Genomic DNA, 12,453 nt, shown 5'->3' on the forward strand with positions numbered 1-12,453 from the left:
CTGTCACTCTCCACGCGAAACAACTGAGTTCAATTCCAACATCGGAGACAACAAGGATGTCCGGTTTTCGGTTACTATACAGGTTCTTCAACCCAACGTTTTAAAAAATTACATTAAAAATGCACTTCCCCGGAAATGGGGGGGTTCAATGGTATTTAGCTCGGGAGCTTCTTCCATTATATTCGAGCACTTTTATTACTTTTATAATGCGAGAAATTGAATTTTCTTAAGTGAATACGGAAATTTGCCATGTCAGCCCGTTCTTCTGATTTTTTTATATAATTTTTTTTGCCAGAAACAGAAAACGCATGTCGCATTTTGTCTCATTCCGATGCAACATACATCCCCTACCACAATGGTAATAGCTTAAAAAAAGAAGAAAAAAAGGAAGAAGAAAAAGGCGCCGTGTCGATGCATGCAAATTGTCGGCCGAGCTCAGTTCTCCGTCAAGTTAGTGGAAAACGAGGCGGAATAGAATGGTGCCTTACCTCTTCCTGTTCCCTTCACTGTTGTTTCAGGTAACTTTGTTTTGTAACCAAGCATCCGTTAGCAGCAGAAGTACAGAAAAGTGAAAGGGCATTTCCATGGCCTCCTTGCATTGCTTCTTCCCGAGACCTGAAGCCTGACTTGTACACGTTAATGGAAAAAGTGAACGAAATACGTTACCCGCTATCAAAGCTGCAAAAGGAACGCGTTCCTATTACCCGACAGTAACGAATTACTCTTACGTTACCAAGCTATTGCAGAGCCACAACCATATCAAAATCAAAATTGACACGTGCTTTATTCGGTCTTGTAATTTACGTGGAATTCGCTTCGAAGAATACTTGGAGTATAGAGAGCCTCTGTGGCAAGACTGAAAAATAGCTGTGGAAAGGCATGGCTGCATCAGATACAGTCACTTTTGTATGAAGCATGTATTGGAAATAGGATGCGCTTGATTAGTAACGAGGCTGACTTCCTTTGTTGTTTCCTGTAAATTCAATGTCGGCGACTGCTTTTGTACCCTTATTTTTGCATCCCCGTTAGGAGGTTACACGACGTCAACGTGATTGTGCGCTTATGTGAACTGATAATCGCTACACCAACGTATATAAGCTGTTGTATCAGCTGGTTCTTTGCATGGCTATTCCGCAGTTGTAAACCATCAAATCTGACAGAGCTCTCGGGCTTGCTTCTCACTACACGGCATTGGCTTCATGAGCTATTTCATTCATTAGTGAAAAGCAGCGCCTCGATACGGTAACAGCTACAGCTAACAAAAAAATTGAAGACGCTTACCTGAGCACGCTTCTTGAAATTCGAATACGGCGTGTGGGATCTACTGAGTCATTTCACTTAGGTAAGACACAGAAGACACTAAAATACTATGTTCCCGTCACCTTTTGTCACCTTCACGTGGAACATCTCGTCCAAATCTGGCCACACTGATGTGATTATCATACGTGCCATGTTGTGATCCAACGAGTGATCATCACTGGAGCCCACATGTGTGGGGGTGGGAGAGAAAATACTGGGACTAAGGTTTCCTCTCGGGATACGCTGCTAGGCTAATGACACGCACAAGCTGCATACAATCAGGCCGGGATCTCGTAGTCCAGGTCAGGTGAACACCCTGTACTATAACACGGCGAATCAGTAGAGAATCACAATGCCATCTCAGGATCCGCGTTTAGGCGAGAATTAGAACAGAAAAACAAACAAACAAAAAACAACGAAAAACAAACAAAAAACAAACTATCTAACTAACTCGTCCATGTTGAAGCCGAGCGTAAATAAAGGAAAGGAATGAGTAACGTGAGTAACGAGTTTCCAATTTTTATAACAGAGTATGTTATACCTTAAAATTCTTATAAAAGTAGCTACATCATTACTTCATTACCAAAAAGGTAACTGGTTACTGGGTAAGAGTTATAATGAGTTACGTACAACTCTGCTTGAAGCGCAGTCAGCAGTTTGTGCACCTCAAAGCAAAGATTTTGTTTGTTTGTTTTGTTTTTTTCAGCAATTTCCATCCTGATAGGGAATGAAGTTTGCAACGAAATTTGGGTAAATCCGACACGCACTTCCCGTTGCTGGCAAAAAGACAAAAAGAACAACACGCACGAGGTTGATTTGGCCATTTCGAATCTTAATTCCAAAAATTAAATTTCTCACTACTTACAATTGATAAAAGTGCGTACAAGTCATGGCAAAAGCTCCCCTAGATAAATAGTGTTGACCTCACAGCTTTCAGCCAATTAGATTTTTAATACGATTTTTTAACACGTCAGGAGGAACACCCTGTACGTAGGGTTCCTCGTTTTTGATGTTTATTTTTGGGCATATTCAGCGTGTGTTTTTCGATGTTTATTAATTTTCATGAAATCTATGTTTTTTTCGATGTTTTTCCTTCTGTATACATTGTTTACCCGGCAGTTATCGGCGAATAGCAATTACCATGCAATTTCAGTGCACTGTGCTTCTAACGCAGCCTTAACAACAACCACCAATGCGAATTACCAGTTTGTGAAATCACAAAAGAAACTTTATTGCTCCACAGCGAGGTGATGGCGCATTCACGAAACCAACGAAAGCACAATTTATCTAAGCTTATTGTACTAAATGCAAGCATACTTGCCAAGGTTCTTGTCAGACATTGTTGCGCGCTCTTTAGTTCGCGAGTTCTATAAGTGCTGCAAGAAATGACCGGAAGGCGTTTGCTCACATTGTTCGTTACGAGGATTCTTCAGATTCACGTGGCGCCGCGATTGCACATGCTCCGATATGCGCGCTGCGCCTCTTCCACAGTCAACATTAACTGTCACGTGAAAATACTTGCATACGACAACATCTTCCTCGCCTGAGAGGTCAAAATCTTGATTTTTGCAAACGTAGCCCGAGGCCCTCTTCCTTTTTCTTCCAATCTCGGGTGCCACAGAAAGACAGGACCGACGTACGTGGAAAGCGGCGGTGTATGTACTGTCGTAACCTCTCCACTAAACAACTACGGGTCGGTGACCGAGATTGTACTTGACGTCACATCCCTAAAAGGCTCACAAGCGAGGTGGGGCACATACAATGACAGAAGAATGGGTTTGCGACCAGCGCACCCAATCCGGGACAAAGGGATTAACCCTGGAACACTCAATATGGTCGCAGGTCATCCAACCATAGCAAATACCAAGAAAAGAAGAGTAATAAGCGAAAGCCTGCTTCGGCATCTTGGAATCTTAAGCTGGGCATGTGCAGCAATTTATCTGTCTAGGTTCCTGGAATGTTTCTCTGTATTCGATGTTTTTCGATTAAAACCGAATGAGGGTAAATTTAACCGGCGTATGTTTTTCGATATTTTTCGATTAAAACCGAAAATGCGGAACCCTACCTGTATGTGACAAAATTCATGGGGAAGTGTGGAACTTTTTGGGAACCTCGAAGCGGTGATTTTCGGCATATACATTTCCAATTCTGTCTGGCACGATGAATTGAGGTTAAAAAAACAGAGGTACGGTAATGAAAGGTTCAATTTACTTCAGCGAGGACAACCACATCTAAGTCAAACGTACTGCAGTAGATCGCCATGTACGGACTAACATACTTGTACGGCATTTTATCCCACATCGGCTCCTATGATAGGCTCTGTGAAGCGTACACAACATCACTCCCTCCCCACGAAAGCAACCAGTGACATTTCCTTCCTTCACAGACGGCCTCACATGTGGTGAGTAACGTTGTACTTATCCAAATGCTGCCACGCATTTTGTGTTGACTGATACGCCAATGCCAGCTACGAAGATGCATTGTGCAACCATGGCGTGCGAAAAGCGTGAAAAAAAGCAAAAAGACGCAGACACGATGACATGGACAATCCCCAGTGTGTCTTTTTGCACTCTTTATTTGTTTCTCTCTTTTTTTTTCGCGCAGTGTATGTGTATCCTTACCAACTAACCCAACTCTCTACGCTTAACTCTAAGAAGGCCGTTGTCTTTCCATGGAAATATGAATCCGATGTCCCTTGTGACCAATTCCAGCTCCTCGCCGAGGACAAAACCCTTGACTGCACACTGAATTTAGCCAACACAGAGAAATGTAGGAGAAGTGACGTGTGGCATACACGTCATTCTGTGCGCTAAACCAAAGAAAATTCACAGCTGCTGGTCACTGCCATACGTTAATAGCAAGCGAGCCAGCGGTGCCCCGCAACAAAGCTCGACTCACTTATATACTGGCCCACTTTTGGCATACGCGCTGCGCGTCCCTACTAGACTTCATTGCATTTGCAAGGCTCATCTCTCCGAACACCTAAAAAGCAAGCAAGCGGATTTTTCTCACAGCGTTCCTCGTCGTTACTTGCTTTCACCGAATGCATGAGGGTTGCTGCCGAACAACTATCGGCCGTTTTCCAAAAGTAGGGATACACAGAAACCCTAGGATTGGATTGGATTTTCAAAAGTAACAATATGAGCACCATAGAGATAATAAAATAATGCCTTCTCTAGCTAATTTTTCTTACTATCACAAAGACAGGGAAGGTCTGAGAGCGTCCCTGACGTTGTGAAAAATCATCCCGTCTGTTAGAGCAGAGCCAAGAGCACCTGCTGACACACTGCCAGCACAAGCAGCTGCTGGTATAGTAGTCGGTTATGACCAGACCGTGGAATTATATGCACTAAAGACCCACTAAATATTCATGCAATCATGCAGCAAAAAACGACGAAACATGCACGAAACATGCAGCTAAAGTGCCGAAGCAAGCATTAAACATGCAGCAAATGCGGCAAACAGTGCAAAAATATACAAAATGTGCATGGTTTATTTTCATGTGTGTTGTACAGGAATTCAGTGTACACTCTACATTTACGACATCAACAATGGCTAGAAGGTTGAATCATCACGATCGACTACTTGTAGTTCTGGTGACGGAAGACCACGATATACTACTCCACCAAGGTGCACCAGTGCAACCGAAGTTTCTATTTCTGTTCTATTTCTATTCTATTCCATTCTATACTGTTCCAAGTTTTCGGGGCTGAAACTTTGACATCTCAATGAAAGCACAAGCTTGTATGCTGAAAGGCTCCCCTCAACAACTTTGCTTTGGAGACCAAGGAGATAAATGCTGTAATTCTCTTGTACCTAATCCCCTGGGGATTCACCTGGCAATATGAATAGGAATTGTTTTCTGACGAAGGGGGTCGGGCTATTGACAAGCAAGGCCAAGCGTGGGACCAGCCTATTGTACCAGATGACCAGATGCCCAAATTCCCCCCAAAATAAATAGAAAAGTGGGTTAAGTTCCACTGAGCTGAAAAGCTGGACACAACGAGGAAGTGTGCTGGATACGGCTTGACACGGAAGAAAAGTATTTTGAGTAGTGAGTAGCAAATTCTGAAAAAAAGTACTTTAAATACTTTAAAGATACATGTCACAAAATGTGTTGAGTACAGTACCAAAATACCGGAAAATGTATTTAAAATACTGTATTTTGAGTATGTACTCAAGATATGTACAAGTCTGAGTCGACTCCCATGCAGGCTTGGCATGCATCTGTAGCAAACGCAGCCTTCCGCGCGTCTTCATGTGCCTGGCGTCCAAGAAGGTCGCACCAGCACAACGCATGTCACTGAACAACACATTGATGCACAAACATGCAGTATTCTTACAAACATGCACTAACGTCCGTAACGTGCATTTTCATGCGTTTTAATGCCTTCACTAATGCATTCATATGGCCTCAAAACATGCAAATATATTGCACTTGAAGCTCTGCATGCCCGAAGAAGAAACATGCAAAACATGCAAATCCGCGGTCTGGTTATGACTTGTGAGGTAGGCAGGCAGCAAAACAAAATGGCAGAATATTGGAGCAGATGATGGGAACATGCCACCTTTTGTTCTTTTGTTTTTTTTGTCTCTGTCTCTCTCTTCCTTTTTTTTTTTCGTTCAGGATTTTCGTTCATTCTGGCATATCTTGCAATGCTGGGTGCAGTTAGAAATTCGATAACTGTCAAATACATTGGCAAGTGAGCAGTCACATAAGCAGCCGGACTAATTAATTTGCACAGCAGCTGTTCTTGCCGATACAGTAAATTTGTGAGCGCAAAACATTGCTGCTAATGTGTCAGCTTCGCGAGTCAGTCAGTACGTTATGATATCACCAGAGGAGACGATGCCTGATCTCAGGCGACAAAGAATGTTATTCTGCCCGCGATAATCAGGAAAGCAAAGATTACTGCGCGTGTAGAAGAACACAACGTGAGTTATGTATTGAGTGAAGAGGAAGCATTATAACAACCATGATTCCATTATGATAATTCGATAATAATACCTTGACATCACGAGACAACTGTCGTCATGTGCGACACCACAGCGGTCAGGATTAATTTTGCCCACCTGAGGGTTCTTTAACGTCTGCCGAAATCTCGACACACTGTACATCACATCTGACGCCCCTGAGCAACTATCACAGCAACCATCTGAGCAACCTGTTGCCTTCCACCAAGTTGCCACCGTCCTTAGTCGGGTTCGAGCCCGCGATCTTGTGATGAGCAAGCGGACATGCTGCCGACTGAGCCACCGAGGCCGGCTATGATACATCGAAAACTGTAAATACCCCGCGACATAATGAGGGGCTTTGATGAACGTTTCATTTACTTTCAAAAGGCACGCTTCCATGCCAATTAAACGTTGAACTGTCGAAGCCCCTCAAAAGTTTCGGAGGCACGGCAGCGTACAGATTGCTACTCACAATTAGAAGGACGACAAGGTCTCCGAACCTGCAAACACGGCCGACTGATCGAGCCACACCATTGGCCAGATTCGGAACTGTGAGTCACGTGATTGCTACAGACAGAGCCTAGCAGTCGGGCAAGAGAAATCCGTTACCGCGCTGGGTCATGTGACAGATTATCGGAAGTGATTGGAGCAGCACCGGGATACGATCCTATATTCCTGGTCACGTGATTGTCAGTCAGGAAATGATCAGGGCACCGTCGTGGGACAATCTTATGTTCTCTTGCTCTCTACCTCCCTCTCTCCTACACGACTGGGAACCAGTTGGGCAATACAGCGTGCTCAGAAGACTATGGCCCCATTGTGTTCCCATTGTTTCTTTTGGTATACGAAGTCTTCCAGCTCTACCTCACATGGAAAGGTAGAGACAACAGTTTATTCTGAGGCCGGTCCCTTGTTCTTTCTTTCTTTTTTTTTCTTTCTTAGACACATTGTTTGTGCGAGGCATCAAAAGTTTCTGCGGTCCATAGTTTGTCAACAAAAATACAAATTTAGTACAAACCACAGGCTCCAGTAGACATTCATGGCCGTGCATAGTTCCCTTAAAAAGTATTGCTTCCTTGTTTTCATTCTGAATTTCAAGCGAAATGCGAGAACAACTCGATAAATTTTCTGCTTTTTCCCTTGCTTCTCTCTTTCCAGCTCTCATGTACTGTATAAGTGGCTAAGCTCGCGGTCTCACAAATTCGTGAATTTGTGAGGAGCCAGGATCTGACAATTGTTCGCAGGACCTTAAATTTGCGGTACCGCAGTGCGTTGACCCTGCATCAGGCGTTTTAGGGGCCCTCCATTTTAAACTTCCAGGATGGAGTTAACAAAATGTATCACGACTGGTTAATAACCTGTTGCATTTGTCTTCCTTCTGAGCCCTTCTGTCTGAGAGGGCTGCGATTAGGATGTCCTTGCTCGGCTTGTATCTGGGTCATTGCCGAATTACCCTGTCTCCGGTCCTTCTTGTTACGACACGGGGCAGGACACTCAATAGTGATGTGGCAGGTTTTATAAAGGCTGAATAAAAGTACTAAAAGTAAGAGTACTAAAAGTACTAAGTAAAAGTAAGTAATAAGTACTGTAAAGGAGCAGGCATACAATTTTCTACTAGTGGCACATTTGACAGCCTGGGTGCTCATTATACAAATGCCACAAATTTCGTTCAAATCCACCTCGTTGTTTTTTTTAGAAAATTAGAATTTAATATTACAAGCACCCCTGTGTCTAAGACCCGACATGAGCTTTGCAGTTCCTGCCATGTAGGGCAGCAAACATAAACATGTCAATAACAATGGAAGCGTACAGCGACATCTGTAGACCACTATCATCACCACGCCGGCTCACTGGACGTGACGAATTTTTGCGTAGGTGACTCTCATAGTGAATCTGCTGACAGTTCTGCATTAACTGTTGTATCTATCTGCTGACAATTCATTTCCACGATGTACCAATGTTCTTGCATTTTGAGAGAATATATGTCAGGAATTACCTCATTTAAACAAACTTTTCAAAGACAGTTCACAAAGCTGGCTACTTAGCCAATGCTTTGGGGTTGGGGACACTGAACACTGTTGCTCGACGAATGGGCAGTTGCTTCCCCCAGGCGTGCTTTCATCACAACTTTCGTTGTGACTAAAAAATACTTTGAGCAATATTTTGCAATGTAGATTTCTTTCTGAATAAGCCTTCAAATTCAGCTGACAATATTAACAGCTTGCCTGCTGCCTTATACTACCATAGCCTCCTAAATTTGACAATGCCCGTTCCGCAGCGCCAAGATCAAAGAGAGTTGCCTGACTCCTCGGTTTCTGGTGCCCAGCAGGACCACGCCAGCAGGAGTCTGGGTGGTGATGATGGAACTGCATGCCGTTGTGGCCCACGCTTAGGCGGACAACGTCACAGCTTTCGTAGGGGGACCGTGCGTCCGGGGCCGACATCACGGGGTACCGTGCCAACATTTGTCTCAGAGTATGTCTGAGGAAAAACCAGGTAAAACACCAAGACAGCACAGCCGACACCCGGATTTGAACCTGTATCACCTCCCGGTCTTGGCGTAGAACATGCCATCATTGTAACCACTAGGACAAAAGAGCTGGTGATAGGATTCCGTGGTGGTGGAGCCGATGAAAGAGCTCGCCGTTGCCAGGGTGGTTAGCCTGCTCAGGGGTTGCGGCTCCGTGCACAAAGGGGAGGGGGAAAGACTATTGTGGTATAGGACAGGGAGGGGTGTGCAGCGGTCCCTCATGCTCTGTATTTGGAATGGTTGTGGGTAGTCCCGCAAAGCTACCCACCACAGAAACTTTGCGATCATCCCACAGTATCCTACACTGGGATGGTCCCTGCCTCTGCCATATCAGATTAGTGTCAGTAGCCAACACTAACGTGGTAGGTACGTTGCACTTAGGTCCCTGCCCCATGGTAACTGCCAGGATGTATTGTCATCAACGTGTCGTGCGTTGTCACTATACATGTATATTAGGATGATTGGCGAACTTACCCCATATTGATACCTACCAAGCACCAAACTCAAATGTCAAAATGAAATGAATCCTTTCTGAGTCGCTGTTTTGCATTTGTTCACTACATTTTTAGCTCAGACTCGAGGAATGTTCCCTTCAAGCCATGCCCGGAAGAGTGCCGCCGATGTTTTCTCATTGTGAACAGGGAAGCCAAAGAAACGTGCGTACAGAAGAGGGAAGCGCCCATGACGAAACGATTGCTACGTCAGCTTCAAACACATTCCGCACAGAGATTTCCCTACACCCCCCTCCCCCTGCATTTTTGCAACACCCCCCTGAAATTTCTCAGGTGGCACCACTCTGCTCGGCCACCAACACGTACTGGTAGGAAGTCGGGTGCAGCGAATCACATTCTGTACTCTCAAACTTTGGCTGTAGGACCACAGTCATACAGATGCTCATACCATGCATTTGTCCCAAATCATTTGAAAGTGACTGTTCAATGCATAAACTGCGTGCATATACGCCCAAAAATGCGTGCAGGCACGCAAACTCAATGTGGATCACCAAGAACCATTTGCGCCCAACTCAATCAAGCGAGGTATTCTCGTTTTCTTCATCTAAGGTTTTCGCCGTTAGTTGCTAGGTATTCATTGAGCTTCGTGAGACAAGGTGCTAGTCTTTTTTTCTTTGTTGGTCATATGATTATGCTTCTTAATGTTGAAATGCCACTCATAATGAATCTGTATTCTAATGTACTGTGTTCTAACGTAATAACATATACAGATAAAACAGGAAAGCTGTGCAGAGATGTCTCCATTGGGCCACGATCCGTGTCTAAGAAAAATTCCTTAAGTGGAACCTTCATCAATCATACCCCCCCACTCCCCCCGTAGGAAAGGTTGGCACCCCCCAATAAGTGAATTTTGGGGGAAATTACTGGTCCCGCATTCAAAGAAAAAGCTGAAATTTTGGCTGTGCCCTTTCCGTACACTTTCCCTGGTAGCTAATACCGTCGCTGGAAACACAGTAAACGTGCAAGGTTGCCCGTGAACAGAGAAAACAAATCCACACAGCCAGAGCAACAAGCGAACCACTCACAAGAGCGTCTAACAATACAGGGTGTGTGCAGAAAAACATGACCCACATTTAGGCACATAGCTTGTTGTCTACCTTGCTAACGAACTTCCGGTGGCGCACGATGGCACATTTGTGCGTGCCAAATCTGCAGAAAATTTGTGGAAGCCATATTCAGCTTAAAAAATAAACGGAGCAACGAAAACGTCGGCCTCCGTGCATCGGAATAGGGCAGCATCGTGGACGTAGTAGAGTTGTGTTCTAGTACCACTAGGGGAGCTGTCGGTGCATAAATCGAAAGATGTCCCACAGAGGCGGAGAGTTTTCTTTTTCCCGGGAAGAGGGGGGGGGGGGGGGCAAGGGCGCACCGCGAAGTAAGTACTCTGGCGGGGGGGCTTTGTTTATTAGGAACAAAAAAGAAAAGAAATGTAAGACAGGTGGATGTCGGCTTGCTATTCAAAAAAAAAAAAGGTGAAAGGGGGAAGACAAGAGAGGCAAAGAAAAAAGAAAGCGAAAGAAAACAAAATGAAGGAAAGAAAACTGAAGAACACAAAGCTAAAGCTGAAGAATCACACACTCCTGCGGGATCCTATGATGTATGCAGAACTGGTATAGAAATAAGAGGAAGGAAGAACAGAAAAAAAAACAGAGAGAATGTAAACAGTGAACATGTGCACAACTGAAGGCATTACGCCTTTGAAAACTGAGTGCAAAAGGAACAAAATGCATTGAATCCTCGATGTTTGACCCGAAATGCGCGCAATATAATGAATATGGTCAATGAAACGGAGCAGCGGGAGTTGAACCCGCTCCCAACGGATATGCGTTCCGAAGATCCTACCGTACACCTCACTGTCAGCTGCTGGTACGTTTTCGTCTGCTTCGTTTCATTGATCTGATTGCTTTGGGCGAAATTCAGGGCTATGTGTTGTGTCATCCTCTGTTTCTTCGCCTCACCTACTACTGTGATAATGAGTATGGTGGGCGGATACATATTCTACAAATTGCAACATGCATTTTTGGAGTTGGTGCCGCTTCGCTCTTTTGACCCGGGCGTGCCGAGCCCCAAAGGTTGGTGTCAGTCTCTTAGCGGGACTTCCCAGGGGAGGCGCCTTCCACCCCCACCCAGTTCATGTTCCGGGGGGGGGGGGGGGGGGCAAGGTCCCACGCGCCCCCCCGCAGTCGGCGCCTATGATTGTCCCACATGGATGCTTTTCGGCAGTACCCCTAGCGGTGCCTGCACATAACTTTCCTGAGACCGAAATGCACTACCATGCACTGTGATGACCGCCCTATTCTAATGCATGGAAGCCCATGTTTTCGCGCTCTGTTTATTTTTTTTACGCTAAGTATGGCTTCCAGGATTTTTTGTAGCTTTCGCACGCATAAATACGCCATCGTACGCCACCGGAAGTTCATCGGGTAAGTAGACAACGAGTTACACGTAAAAATGCGGGTCACGTTTTTCTGCACACACCCTGTATATTGATCCACGTGTGGTCACAAAGCAGACGAGAAGAACGCCGCTCTCCGTTCAGTGGTGACACTAACGCCGATAACCTTCTGTGTCGTGCTTTTCTTTTTTTAGCTGCTTCAACGGCCTGCAAACAACCTCTGTTTCGGACACCTCCTCCTCATGAATTTTCGTTGTCAACATATAGTGACAGCTGCCAGAGAAGGAACTCGCAGCTGTGCGATAAGTGTCTCAAGCACATGCGGATATACGCTGAGAGAGAGCTGCACTTACAGCTCCGAGGATGCCAAGTATTTTGGTTCCAGTCTCAACTGTACAACAACCACAACAGCAGGTTTTCATGAACTTCATGTTTGCGCTCCTTATGCGCGTAATCAATGTATTCAAAGGCAGGAACAGCACAACCAAAACACGCCGCGATGATGATGTTGATGATGATCCTGGATGCTTGCTGTCCGTGTTTCACACTGATCTCGATTGTAAAAGGCTGGATCGCGGATAGGGAGCGCGAGCGTGAAGAAACCGGCCGCCATCTTACGGTGCCCACAACAGCCGCCGCAGCGATCATGGCAACTTCTTGCAATTACGGTCGTACCAACCGTACTGGCAAGGCTACAGGGCGTAAACTTATACAGGTGAGTCACTCTTCATCAAGGAATAAATTGGCGTCCATTCTGTACA

The 12,453-nt window shown here is 45.1% G+C and overlaps 1 protein-coding gene across 3 annotated transcripts in view; it reads right to left on the bottom strand.

Moving 5' to 3' along the window:
* The window catches only part of LOC135394454 (lysosomal-associated transmembrane protein 4A-like), an 83,427-nt gene extending 71,202 nt beyond the window's left edge, over positions 1–12,225 (bottom strand). For 2 of the 3 annotated variants that reach the window (XR_010422910.1, XM_064625186.1), the window contains exon 1: positions 12,046–12,225. Coding sequence is in view for 1 of the 3 variants with exons in the window: in XM_064625186.1 (XP_064481256.1) it covers positions 12,046–12,123 (78 nt within the window). In the remaining 2 variants the exon portion in view is untranslated. Of the gene's footprint in view, positions 1–488; positions 600–12,045 lie in introns of those variants that run through there. The other variant, XM_064625187.1, reaches the window with a different exon arrangement.
* Positions 12,226–12,453: the final 228 nt, after the last annotated feature.

This window comes from Ornithodoros turicata, chromosome 5, assembly GCF_037126465.1.
Source record: "Ornithodoros turicata isolate Travis chromosome 5, ASM3712646v1, whole genome shotgun sequence".
Taxonomy (NCBI): Eukaryota; Metazoa; Arthropoda; class Arachnida; order Ixodida; family Argasidae; genus Ornithodoros; species Ornithodoros turicata.